Genomic DNA, 14,425 nt, shown 5'->3' with positions numbered 1-14,425 from the left:
TTTTTTTCTATGATGTATAATATCTTAAATGTATTAGAAAGTAAACGTACAATAACCCTACGTGTTCCTATCACTACGGTCTCTTTTTATAGAGATCCTGCATTTTATAACGATTTTCGTACATGTTTAATTTAACTGTTGCTTCTACCCATACGGTCTGATAAATTGAGCTTAACAGTGAGTCGCGATTTCCTCTACGATGCCGCACCCCCTTGAAAGTTCACTGGTTGTAAACATTAATCATTTGCTTATAATAATCAGCGAGTCGGTTCTTCCTTCTTTCTTTCAATTTCTGCAGTAAAGGCAGCTCTGTCCTATGAGACGAGCCGAGGACACAGACTGACTGTATATAGTACTGTCCAGATGTCCTAAATCTAAATGTGAGCTAGATAGTTACAAGATCATGTTCGCCTTGACTTCTTTATGTAAAAATTGACTCCACTGTCAGAGGTCATACAAATGAGAATAAATCAGCCTAAAGAGACTGCTGAAGAAAGTTAGCTACGTGTTGCCGTTACTTAAAACTCGCAAATTAATTCTGCTTAAAAAATATTCCAAATGTAAAACTAGTGATTGACTAGAAAGTGACGAAGACTTTAGGGAGAAGGAGCTGGCACCGTGGGGGTAAATCGATATTGGTGAGCCCTCATTACGAGCGTCGACGTCTTCAGCCGCATCAAGACCCCAACTAACTAGATTTCTGGCGGGTAGCTATGACAACTAATTTCTAATTAAAACTGCATTAAATGGCTTCAGGAAATGTTTACGATGCAGGGTCAAAATTCACTGCCTCCTAATTGTTGGATACAGGAGGTATCATCGTGGTCGCCGTGGCTTGAAGCAGTGTTTACTGCAAATACAAGATGTAAAGTATATATGTCTTGGCTAGCATCGATGTAAAATGGCCAACTGTACTGTATGTCAGTTTGTCAGACCAGGACACGAAACACGTTCGTATAAGTAAAGATGGGTTTAAAACACTGATGGGTTAGTTATAAACACAGTCGTATTATTTATTATAGCCAATATTATTGAGGTTGAACCTTGGAAGCATTTGTTTAAAGAAAGCCCACCTCTGAGGCACGCCAAATGACGTTGAGGATTGCCTGTAGAAGCGGGATTTGTCCAAACAAAGTATTCAATTACATTGTTTTTTTATTTAATAATACAACATTTTGTTTACTATCATGAACGCTTCGTATTGTTTTGTTGATACAATTATACCTACCTAATGTTTCTCCTGCTTAACACATACTTTGAACGGGTATCATTGCTTTAGCTGGCGGCATTTTTCGCCGGAGTCATCGTTCCACTTGAGACACTTTTTCAATGAAGGGAAAAGTGCCAAGACATCGAGAAGAAGACGATTGAAATCTGCACCTTTTGGATAAATGAATAACCTATTATTGGATTTAAGTGTGTCTCAAACGGAAATTTAATTGGGCATGTAGATGGTAGCCCGATATGAAGCTTCGGCAGACGTCCTGTGTGGTTTACCCTATCGGTCGGTAGCTATTACGTTGACATTCGTTTTGAGATTGCGTGTGAGTGAATTCTGTAGAATTTCAACAAAGCCTATTTTAGATTTTCGGCTGCAAAACTCGTCACGATGTCCGAGAGGACTGCTTCTGTACAGTTTATTTCATATATTACAGTTAAGTGATGGTAAAGGAGGGTGGCACAACGGTTAACCTGAGATTTGCCCTTGCAAGGCTTATCAGTCTGAAGTCTCAGTCAGTAAAACGGGTATGGCACGACATCAGACTGTCATTATAACGGCTGTCATTATTTCACAACGTATCTAGGCACGTAGATAGATATATACAACTTCGTTTAGGACGCCAATTGTTGTAACCCGATTTTAGTCCAAAGCAGCTTCAAAAGTGTAGAAATTTAAGTGCGTATAATTTCTTGGCTAGATGGCTTCGCCTTTGATGATCGACGTTCGTTTAGTTAGACAAAAGTGGACGAAGGTGGCTGTCGGTTTGATCATGGCTTGAGTCAATTATGTTAGGAGCAGATTGTGGTGGCAGGAAAAGCGGTCCAGGCGACACGCGGCTTAGGGAGTCCGAAAGGTCGGGAGTTTGAGTCTCGACTAAAACGTTGTACTAAGCCCTGCTGGTTTCCGTTCCGACAGTGTTATTGCATTCACTTATTTTGTTGACCGTTTATTAATAGTCGTCGTATCAGCTAATATCACCGAAAATTGATATCTAAAGTCGCTAATTAGCTATTATTTGAAAAGGTCCTCAGAGTAGTGAGATAACTTGAAGAAGTACTCATATTGCCGCTTTAGTTTATGTTTGGTATACGAGCGCAGCAGCGGTTCGATATTATGATCGCGAATCCACGAACTGCTTGTTTCGCTCGTGAAACTGGCAGAGGGCGTACGGTCGTCGTGGGCTGTTTCGCCCGTGAATCCTTCTGGTCGAGTAATTCGAACAGCCTCGTCCATCTCAAGCGGCTCGCTGAGTCCAATCTCGTTCCGCGCAAACACACGAATTCGGTAGTCGCGACCCTCTTGAAGCTCTTTTATATGCAGCCGATGTGTTTCGCCATCGACCTGGGCCACTTCCATCCACATTCGCCGTCGAATATCCTTAATAGCTATCACGTAGCCCGTAAGCGGGGAACCGCCGTCAGATTCAGGACGGCCCCACTCAATATCCATTGAGGTGGGCCCAGTGATGCAGTACTCAAGTGGCGCCGTTGGCGGAGTCGGCCGATCGGCAGCAGCCTTCAGTTTCACGATGTGCATTGAATCGAGATAGTCTGACGGGCCAGCAATGTTTTCAGCACATACACGGAACGTATATGTAAACCTATCACTAAGGTGCTGAACAAGACACGTTGTGCGATTTGCGTCAATCGTCATGACTCGGGTCCAAGAAGTAGCGGATTGCTCTTTCTTCCAGATGACGTAAGCCGTCAGTTCGGCTCCGCCGTTATCTTTAGGCGGGCGCCATGAGAGAGTGACGGTTTTATTGGTAATGTTACTTGTTTCAAGCGGTCCTTCGGGTACGCTCGGGGGCTCTAGAAAACCGAATAAGGAATGAATTAACAAAAACTAGGTATAGAGATGTTATACTATGGTAATAAACCTCACGATAATGGAACTAACGAGATATGTTTGGACAAGCCAATATCGGTACTTACTAATCATATGACCGGCGATAATTGGTTCGTCGGTACTAAGCGCAGGGCTTGAGCCGAGTTCGTTGCGACAGGTGATGCGGAAGTGATACGCTGTTCCTTTTTTCAAAGAGGAGACAAGGATATTGTGACAACCGGCGGCCGAATTGCCGACGGATTGCCATGCTTTCTTCGAGGCTTCCCTTTTTTCGATAGTATACTCGATGATGGGCGATCCGCCATCAGTTTCCGGTGGACACCATCCGAGAGAGAACGAAGTGTCTTTAACGTCACGCACTGTAATCGGTTTCTGAGGTGCCGACGGCTTACCGTACGAGGCACGAGCTATAATGGGTTCTGATATAGCGGGCTCCGAAATGCCATTTTCGTTAACAGCGCTCACGCGGTAGAGGTACTCACAGTTCTCAGTGACGTTTTTATCGACGTAACGATATGCCGTCGCAACACTTTGCGCGACTTCGACGAAGATCTGCGATGATACTTCACAGCGTTCTATCACATACTTAGTAATATCTGATCCACCGTTGTCGCTTGGAGGATTCCAGCAGAGGGTCACTTGATTACGACTGACGTCGGGGAATGTGATAGGGGGTTCCGGCGGACCAGGTCGGTCCAGGACACGCAGTCTGAAGTTATACAATGCCTCACCAGCTGCGTTCTTCAGTTTTAGCATGTACACGGCACTGTCATCGGCGTCTACATTCTTCACAATGAGCGTAGAGGACTTTTCGGTAGTCGAGATTAGAACCTTTTGGCTTGCCTTCAGTAGGAAGCCATTTTTCTGCCAGGTGATTTCCGGAGGAGGATAGCCGAAGGTCTTGACTGTAAGTAGGTATTCTTTCGTCTTTTGAATGCGGACAGACTTCATCTTATTGTCAAATTCAGCATACGGGAGCTCTGCAATGACGACACGTCAAATAATACTTGTTCATACATATATATATGTGCAGTCGAATTTGTGCTAAGATTACAAAAAACCTTTTCATGGCACAATGCGGATCGCCATGACATAAACCGAGTCACGGTTGTCACTGCATTCTAATATTAAGAATGAAGTCTGACTATGTACTCTAAGGCACCTAGCAGGACTTCATGACTGGGAAGTGGAATTCCGACTGGAGGCTCTCTAACGAGTTAAAGATATTCACTTAATGACTTATATATTAATAAAGATTTTTTAATTTTCTTTTATATGATAATGCCACCAATATATTTTGGGCGGAGGGCGGTTTCAGAGGTAAATGTCAGCGCGATCAGCGTCAAGCGGACCAATTAAGTAACATTGCGCACACAGACCCCAAACAACCCAAAGAAGATTTCTTTCTGTTCGTTCAAATCTTTCATCTTCCTTCAGCTTTAAGCGTACTTTAACTTGACTGCCGATTCTTCCAGAAAAAAAGTGGATATTATGTGCGGGTCTTTCAGTAGTTTTAAAATATGTGAAGTATTTGAATATATTATGTTTAGTGTTGCAAACGTTTAGAAATAAAACTATGTCGATCTGTCTACTCCATTTCGTACACAAACCTCATATTTAGAGAAACAGTTTGATTCTGGAAAATACGGAATGCCTACCTTTGATGGCAAGGGACCCGACGGTCGAAGCCTTCCCAAACTGGTTGGTAGCATGACAGGAGTATAGGCCTGCATCGTCTTCCGTGATATCGGTAATGGTCAGCAAAGCCACATGGTCATCAAAACAGACTTTCATGCGGCGTGACAATTTCAAGTCGGCGCCGTCTTTCAACCAAACAATTTCGGGTTGGGGTTGGCCTCCGATTCGGCACACTAACACAGCAACTTCATTACGTCGAGCGTGAGTTTCGTCGGGTAGGTGCTCTAAGATGGCAGGGGCATCGCCGGTACGGTCTCGCGTTTCGACGTATTCGCTATTTTGGGACGGCTCGCTTCGACCAACGTCGTTTTCAGCGCTGACACGGAATGTGTAATCGTGTGCCTCGTTGAGGCTTTGCACACGAACGAACGTCTCAGTAATGGGTTTGCGTGTTTTGTACACGATCCATTTGGAGGTGTTGCGGTCGTGGTACTCAACCTGATAGTTCGTGATCGGTGCGCCTCCGTCGTGATCAGGGGGCTTCCAACTAAGTGTCACTGAATCGGAACCTACTTCCGAAGTTTTCAGCTCGCGAGGCGGTTCGGGTCGGTCCAGCATCACTACCACAAAGTCTTGACTGCATTCGCCCCATTTATTCTTTAGACGCAAGTGGTATGTGCCAACTTGAGCTGGGTCCATCTTAGGGAAGATGAGCGTAGTCGTCTGGGTGTCGTTCTGGATTTTGACAGTTGATGAGCTAATAAGCAGTTTGCCATTTTGGGTCCAAAGGATATCGGGTTCAGGAATGGCAGTATAGGGAACAACTAGCTCGAGTTGATCACCTCGCCGAGCTGTAAATACGCGTTGTTCTGTGCGAACTTTCGGTGGACATTCAACCTTCACGGTTGACGAGCACTTCTTATCTTTTATGACACATGAGTACACGCCTTGGTCTGAAGCCGCGGCATCTTTAATAATTAGCTTGCGATTTTTGCCCTCAGTGGTAATGATCATCTTATCCGACGGCTCGACTTCTTCGCCATCTTTTTTCCAGTGCACTTCCATCGTCTCGCGATTCACCTCGACAAGTAGAGAGACTGTGTCGCTTTCGCGCACGACAAGGTCACGGAGTTTAAGGGTAAATTCAGTCTCAGTATCTTCCACCTGTAATTTGGTTGTTGTACGTACATTGCCAGCTACACAAGTATACTCAGCAATGTCATCACGGTCCACGTGAGCTACGACAAGCTTTCGAACATGTTCGCCTTCACGCACTTCACGGATGAAACGGAATCTTTCGTCCTCGGGAATCGGTACGCCATTTCGCATCCATATAACGTCAACATCAGGCGATGACAACGAAACGGTGAACTCAGCGTCGGTGTCCTCGTGAACAAACGTCGTCTCGGGAAGGCGCGCAAGGAATTCGACAGATGGCGCTGAAAGCAATATTACGCCAGGAAATTAGATTTGAAAAACTATGTAGTAAAAATGTATCAGGACGGTTTCTTCCTATACAAGTGTGTATTCTATAGCTGATTGGCGTGGACTTTCTCAGTAAACGGGAATATCTGTGCACATCGTATACACTTACGTTCAACCTTGAGCCGCGCTTTGCAAGTCTGATCTCCAACAGCGCAAGCATAGATTCCAGCATCTTCGTATTCAGCTTTCTTAATGACGAGGCGCTGTCGTTTGCCATCAATAATGACTGATACGTCTTCAGTAAACCTGATCTCTTTACCGCTTTTATACCAACGCACCCAAGCGTCACCTTTGGTAAGTTCTACTTGGAACCACGCTTCTTCGCCTCTAGCCACGGTCATGTTGGCCATCTTGGACACGATACGCGGCGGTAACTCTGTAACGACAAGATCCGCGGAACATTCGTGCTCCCCAAGAACGACCGTGTATTCGCCGTCGTCGCGTATGTTTGTGTCGTTGATGACCAGCTTGCGATAGGTACTCTCCCGAATGAACGTGTACTTTTCAGATTCTACAATCTTCTCTCCGTCCTTATGCCACGTTACTTCGGCATCTTCATGGCTGATTCGGCAGACGAACATTGCCACTGTGTCTTCTTTCACCTCAACGTCTGAGATCTTCTCAACGAATTTCACTTCGCGTTCTAAAAGGGGAAAAATGGGAAAAATTTTACCTTAATCACACTTGCGCTTTTTAACCCACCTGATACCCTCCTGGTATTAGAAGATTACTGACTCACGCAAACACATTTTTTATATATTAACATATTACGTATGTGAGAAGAACGGAACAACTTACTTTGAATAGTTATTTTGGCCGACGTCGATGTTTCGCCGTGTTTGTTCTTAGCCACGACCTTATAGACGCCACTCTGTTTCGATGTAGTTTTATTGGTTTCGAGGATGAAGACTCCATTCTCTTCAGTGATTTTGGTGGTGCGTGTCTCCTTAATAATGGTTTTGTCACAGTACCAGGTAACTATCGGTTTTGGTTTTCCGGTTATTTTAACGACAAGACGCAGTGTGTCTCCTTCTGAAATGACCTGATCAGGGAATGTCTGAGTGAAATTGGGTTGCTCGTCAACATCTTTCGGTTTTTCGGTAATGGTCAAAGTGAACTTGGCGTGGGCGGCTCCCTCGGAGTTCTGCGCAACTAGGTCGTAGCTGTCGCTGTCATCAACGACAGTTTGTTTAAACCTAATAGTAACACAAAACATGTCATTATTTTGCGTCATTTCTTGTGTGATCCGGTGATCCGGCCGCACCGGTTGGCCATTGCGACACAGCGTCACGTGAGGCTCAGGTGCAGCAGACAGTACACAGACAATTGTAAGTTCATCGCCTTCCTCAACGACACGATTCTCTGGAAGCCGTCCGAAGACGGGCGGAATCGCATCGTACATAGACACCAGAGACGGTGTACGCGACAACGTAAAGCGTGATGTCGGTGCCGAATCCGTTCCATGATCAGAGAATGGTTCCTCGACGGTCAGTTCGGCCGAGCATGAGGCAAAGCCAGCAATATTTTTAGCTACTACCGTATAGGTGCCTGAGTCCTCCGGAAACGATTCCCGTATGTACAAAGTTGTCACATTTTCTTCATCGTAGAATATGGTGAACTCTTCTGTACTCTTGAGAATTTGCGTCTGTTTAAACCACGTGATCGTGGGACGAGGATTGCCGCTCACCTGGGCGACCATATGAACTGGTTGTCCATCAACCACTGCAATTGGTTGTAGAGGACGTACGAAGCGTGGGGCAGTTGGCTCATCACCGGGACGAACGCCTAAAAGTGGATTAAGCAACTTATTATCTCAATAGAAATAATTATTCGTTTATAAAAATGCACACTTCTGCCAAATATTTTTATATTTGTGGCACGTTTATCTTATCGAACTCAATTACTTACGTCCAAATGTTGGAAGACGTAGAATTTTCTCCCCAAGTACCTCTTTCAGATATTGCGTGTATTCTTCGGCTTCTTTGAGTATGTCCGGTGGAACAAGGCCCGACTCCTTCGTGAGAACCTTTTTGACTAGCCAGTGATCTTGCGAAGTCTTCTCAATAACGCGAACTTTTTCGCCTTCAACAATTGTGAGCTCATCGGTAGATTCTGAGATATACGTGGTTGTCGCAATGAATAGGAACTGTTCAGTGACCTTTTCTGATTCCTCTTCTGTTGTCGCTTCTTTGATATCCTTGATTATGACCTTAGTTACGTCTGATGCCTCTTCCAAATGCCGAGGACGCTTATCTTCCACCTGGGTGACTTCGAAAGTCATTTCGATGGCTTCGTGCTGGCTTGTCTCCACAACCTGGAATGAGGCATCTACGGAATCTACTGTAGATTTGACTATAACATCCACTGACGTCTTTGTGTCCTCGGGCTGCGGTTCTTCTTCAAATTTCTTTTCAATCTTGAATTCAGCCTTTATATCACCTGTAACGGATTTCTTCCTTTTGAGCGACACTTTTTGTTCCTCTTCTTCAACCGCGACCTTTTTCTTGATAGTGATTTGATCAGCTGCCTCTTCTACCACAGGCTTCTTCTCAGGCTTTCGTTCAATGGTTACATCAGCGCTCGCTGGCTCCGCAGGGACATCTTCGGGTTTGATTGGCTTCTTCGACTGTAAAGATAACAAACGTCAAATTATCATTATTAAGTTGGAAACCTTGTCCTTTTTATGACAGTTCCATTATTAAAAACGTATATACTCCTACATAAGCTGTCATTGTGTGAAAACATGAAAACTAACGAATTTTAAGGTTTAACCTTATTAGAAAAAAAAACTAAGGGCTTATTAACTCATAGAATATTAGCTTTTAAGAGTAAACATATAACGAAAGTATGTTTAAAGTATCCAGCTTTCACCGTTCGCTCTGGGATTTTAAGTTAAACTTACCGGCACAGTGATCTCGAAACTGCCCTCAGTATCTTCGGGCACTTTGTGATCCTCCGTCTTTGTGAGAAGTTCAAAGGAAGCTTTAGTACCCGTTTCTCTTTCGACGGTAATCGAAGGTTTCCTCTTCTTCTTGATTGATACCTTTTCCTCTTCTTCTTCGTGTAGAACCTTCTTTTTAATTGTTAGTTGCACGCTTTCGACCTCTTCTTTCAGTTCAGGAGCCTTTTCAACAGGTTTTTGAATTGTGATGTCTTCAGCCACCTCTTCTACAGGCTTCGGCCTTTCTTCTTTAGGTTTGAGCTGAATCTGTACTTTTTCAGTTTCCTCTTCCGGCATTTTTTCAATTGGTTTCGTCGGAAGTTTAAATACGGCCTCCGAGTCTTGCGGCTTCTCTTCCATCTCAGCAAAAGTCACTGACCTTCGTTTTTTCTTTAAGATGACCCTTTCCTCAGCCGCCTTCTCTTCAACCACAAGTTGCTTTATAGTGACTTCGCCTTCAACTTCTCGGATAACAACTTCGTCGTTAATTTGAAGGACATGCTCCTTAATGGTCATTTCTGCGGCAGTGTCCTCTGTGACCACTGGTTCGGGTTTTTCTTGTTTGACTTCGAATGTAATATCCTCGCTGACGGCCTCCTCTGTCGTGGGGACAGGTTTATGTGGTAATGAAATAGTCGTTTCTGTCTCTTCTGGCTCTTCCTTGACGCTAGGTTTGCGCAAGCTAATCTCTTCTACCGGTTGCGGTTTGGCAGACGATATGCGTCTCTTCAAAGTTACCTTCTGTGGCTCTTCTTCAACAACAACGGGCTTCTTTATTGTAATTTTATCTGCCTCTTCAACAATTTCCTTCTTTTCCTCAGGTCTAATGATCACCTTTTCTTCAATAGTTTCATCGGTAGGCTTGACCTCTGGCTTCTTTTGCAAAGTGACACTGACTTCGTCGGTTACTTTTTTTGGAACTTTTACCTTCTCGTCTGGTTTTTGTTTTATTTTAAAAACGGCTTCAATTTCTTTTTCAGGTTCTTCGGGCAGTGGCTTGGCAGAGGACTTTCGCCTCTTCAACGTAACTTTCTGGGGCTCTTCTTCGATAACGGTGGCCTTCTTAATTGTGATTTCTTCAGCTGCAACTTCCTCTACAATCTTTGGTTTCTTCTCAGGTTTCAAGATAATTTCTTCGCTAGAAACCTCTTCTGCTGGTTTAACTTCCTTTTTAAATATTACCGTTACTGCTTCAGCCGTTTCTATCTCTTCAGGTTTTTCCTTTGGCTTAGCTTTGACTTTAAATGCGGCCTCCTGTTCCTTTTCTGGTTTTTTATCTTTTTCAGACACTATTGATTTCCTTCTAATCGTCACCGTTTGTGGCTCCAATTCCATTACGGTCGGTTGCTCAATGGTAATTTCTTCAGCTGCTTTGTCGGTTTTTTCCTCCGGCTGAGCCTCAGTTGGTATTTGTACGACCGCTTCATCAAAAGTCTCTTCCACTGATGGCTGACTCTCCTTTTGCTCAAGCTTCACAGTTACAGGTTCCTTAGCTTCCTCTTCCTTTTGGACCTTCAGCGTGGGCCTTCGCTTTTGGATAGTGGCCTCCGTTTGTTCTGAATACATAAAACTTGTATTTAGAATCTATCCGACATAATGTAGAATGTACTCGACATCTGCTTGGCATTATGCTTTAATGCTATTCACACTGTTTCCTCACAGTCCAAAGGTCCCATCGAAATCCAACAAAAACCGTTCCACCTTTCTTAATGTTTTATAAGTAGCTGAAACTTTCCAGCATACACGAAAAATACTTTTTTGCATATAATAAAAAATCTAAAAAAAATGGGCTTTGTGATAATACGAGATATACCATCATCATTGCCCTTCTGAGGATCCCGACTGGGACAAATCGGGTAAGTAGGTAACCGACGGTTAGTGCGCTTATACAAGGACATCGTATATGTAAGCAACGACAACACAATACAGGTAAAAGATGTATATATGTATATATATACTTATATACATCTTATATATACATATATATATATTTATATACATGTTACACAGATGGGCGCATAATAGACGACACAGTGTAAATGTACAGTAAACACAACATTGTGTGACATGCATTGGCGATACAATTATAGACACTGGACACATATGCGATACAAGTGTATTTAAGATGACAAGTTTATTCACGCTCAGGCATTCACAAATAGATTGTCTAGTCTGACTGGGAGACCCGTTGCTAGAGGCTACGGGAGTCCGTTGCTGGTGACTGACCCTCCTGTATAGTTTCGTGCCTGAGTGTGAACAATTTTCAAAGATACTAACAACACGTAGAGGACAACATGGGGAGGAAGCGACTGAAGCGGTGATATTAGGCAGACAGGCCTTCCTGTTTGCCCAAAACGGCGCCATGTACAAAACGCTGTGCACATGCTGCAACTAATTGATTATATTTACCTTCAACCTTTTTGTCGGCGGGCTTCTTCATAACTACTTCAAGCGCCTGTACCTCCTCAACGCCGGGTTTCTGAACGCTTAGCTGCAAGCTGACAACATCAGCATCGGAGCCGAGTTTGGAGTCGTCTATGACAAGCTCAGTTGCCTCTTCTGGTGCTTCTTCGGGGGCCTTCTTCTTTCTTCCAGACTTGCGAATCGGTACCGTGCAAGTTTCATCTATCACAAAGTCTTCACCGGCTTCCTCCGGCTCGCTACCATGCTCGTCACCCTCACTTTCGTATGAGTCTTCTTCACGAATGACGTCAGGCTGCCTTCGGACTTTAGGTACAACTTCCTTCTCAGGAGCTTTATGAATTATTTTCGGCTCACGTGGCTTAGGTTTTTCATCAGGCTTTCGGACTATTAGTTCACTAGTATCCTCATATTCGGTAGGAGCAGGCTCAGGAACCGACTCTAGAGTGGCTTCAATGTCAATAGCTTCCGAGGTGAACTCTTCCTGCTGCAACATGAGCTCGGCTTCAACATCTTTCTCCTCCTTTTTAATAAGTGCCGTAAACTCTTCCTGAACATCTTTAGCTTGCTTTGGCTTCATTTTTAACTTAACTTTTTGGGCGGTTAGTTCAGCCTCTTGTGGCTTGTCTTCACTTACCTTTGGCGTTTCTTCCAAAATTGATTTCTTTTTCTGTAGCTTCAGAGTGGCTTCTAAGGGTTTTTCTTCATCCACAGTTGGTACTTCTTCTCTGATAGCGATCTCCTTCGAGGCCTCGACATCGAGAGTTTTTATCTCTTGAGTCTGTGTTAAAGTTGCCTCTATTCCTTTCTGGACCTCAGGCTTGATACTTGGTTTTCGAATGACAAACTCAACACTCTCCTCCTCTTCCTTCGTAGGAACGTCAGCCGAAATGGAGGGCCTTTTCTTAGGGCGTAGTTTTATCTTGGTAGTTTGTTCCTCAACCTTATCCGTCGGCATCTCCTTCTTAAGCACCTCCTTACCGACCACTACAGACTGAGGTGTATCCTGAGTGACAGTGATATCAGTCGAAAGGGCTTCGCTTTCTACAATCGGTTCATCCTCGCTCTTCTTGCGGATACTTACGCCATCAGTAGTCTTCTTGATTTCTACGTCTTTTTCCTTTGGAGTAGTTTCTTTTTTAATAGTCAACACGGCTTTTTGAGGTCTCTGTTCAATTTCTCCCGGTTTCTCAATTGAGATTACCGTTGCTAGCTCCGAAGGTTTGCCTGGCACTTCATAGACACTCTCAACTGAGAATTCCTTGTAAGTGCACGGTGCTTCTTCTACGCTCTGTGCAGTTTCCCACGATTCTACTGTAAGCGTCTTTTCAATCTTTTGCGTTATTTCTAGGGACGTTCCTTCTGAGTCTACAGCAATAGGTCGAGTCTCATCTTTCTTCCTCTGAATAGCAACGTCAACCGATGGCGCTTCTTCAGATCGGATGTCCTCACTAGGTTTAAGCGAATCCTTCTTTTTGGGCTTGAGGCTAATACTTTCAACTGCTTTATCATCTTCTAGCTCTCTTTTGAGCTTATCGATTGATACGATCTCAGTAGTCTTCGGCTTCTCTTGAATTACTGTAACCTCAACAGACTGAGAATCCAATTCGATGGGATGCTTATCCTTTGGCTTTTTCTTCGCCAAAATTTGAGCGGTGGTATCTTCTTTTCGATCATCTTTCGTTGCTTTATCTCCTTCGGGAATCTTTGGAATGGACTTCTTTTTCTTGAACGTTATTTTCGCCTCCTCTGTTTCGTCCTCTAGCGGTTTGGTTGTCGAAAATTCCTCTTGCGTAACTTCAATCTCATGCAGTTTTTGTGTACTATATTCACGGAAATCGTGTGGGCGATCCTCACCTTCACTTGCGACTTCGATGGTCGTTTCGCGGTATACACCCGAGGTTTCTTCGATTTGCTGCACCTTAAACTGGGTAACATGGAACTCGGCTTCAACTGATTCTACTTTAACCGGCAGAACTTCCTGGTCAGACTTTTTCCTATCTAGTATTTCTACGGTTAATTGAGGTTCCTTGATTTCTGTGTCGTCTTCTTTAGGCAGCGATATCTCTTTTGCTTTCGGTTTTAGTGTTATTTGACCTGTTAGCTCCTCTTGTTTAGGTGTTAATTCTTTCTTCGGTTTAGTTTTTGTTAATATTGTAAACTCAGCAGGTCTCTCGTCAGATGTGGTGATCGTTTCGGTGGTAACTTCGCGCTTAACTTCTTGAGCAATGGTAAAGTCACTGATGACTGATTCGATTTCAATCGGCTTTTCTTCTTCTGGTTCCTTTTTGACTGACACGATCATAGCGGTTTCTTCTTTCTGTTCATCTCCTTTTTTGTCCGTAGGCATCTGTTCTTTTGGTTTAGGCTTTGGCTTTAACAGGATGTCAGTTTGGGTCTCTGCGTGGGGCTCCTCCGGCTGAACTTTGGTGCTCTTTATTTTGCGACTCACTGTTACCTCTTGCGATGTGTACATTTCAGCCATTTCTTCTGACAGAACAGCAAACTCCTGATGGGTTTCTTGGGCAAGATCGAGCTCAACAGTTTGAGATTCGAGCGTAATATGGCGACTTTCTTTCTTGACCGCACTTTTGGTAGCAACTATTACCGTTTCTGGAGTAATTTCTTCGGAATGAACGATTTCCTCGAGAATCTGAACAGGCTGGTCGATCTTTTCGGTTATAGTCATCTCGGGCGCACCTTCAGATTCCACAGTAATTGGAGTTTTCTTTTTATCCTTCTTAACGGTAACGGATATCTGAACCTCCTCCTGCTCATCTGGTTCTGTAATCCTATACGTATGCTCAACTGGCGTAATTTCTCCAATTACTTCTTCAACGGCGATAGTTGCCTTGGTCTTACTGTCGAGC

At 43.9% G+C, this 14,425-nt stretch overlaps 1 protein-coding gene across 1 annotated transcript; it reads right to left on the bottom strand.

Annotated features, from left to right (window-relative positions):
• Nucleotides 1–988: 988 nt before the first annotated feature.
• On the bottom strand, nt 989–14,416 carry LOC111259333 (uncharacterized). Its single transcript, XM_022831278.2, has 8 exons — nt 11,544–14,416; nt 9,096–10,690; nt 8,102–8,819; nt 6,992–7,978; nt 6,303–6,836; nt 4,729–6,147; nt 3,157–4,050; nt 989–3,033 (listed from the first exon to the last, which is right to left on the bottom strand). Exons 1-8 carry the CDS (start codon nt 14,242–14,244, stop codon nt 2,234–2,236), a joined length of 9,648 nt encoding a protein of 3,215 aa, XP_022687013.1. The 5' UTR covers nt 14,245–14,416; the 3' UTR covers nt 989–2,233.
• Between the last annotated feature and the right edge of the window lie 9 nt (nt 14,417–14,425).

The sequence above is a fragment of the Varroa jacobsoni genome, unplaced genomic scaffold (genome assembly GCF_002532875.2).
Source record: "Varroa jacobsoni isolate VJ856 unplaced genomic scaffold, vjacob_1.0 scaffold_321, whole genome shotgun sequence".
In the NCBI taxonomy this organism is placed as follows: Eukaryota; Metazoa; Arthropoda; class Arachnida; order Mesostigmata; family Varroidae; genus Varroa; species Varroa jacobsoni.
Note: the sequence above shows the minus strand (reverse complement) of the source record. Positions and strands in the feature narration are given on the sequence as shown.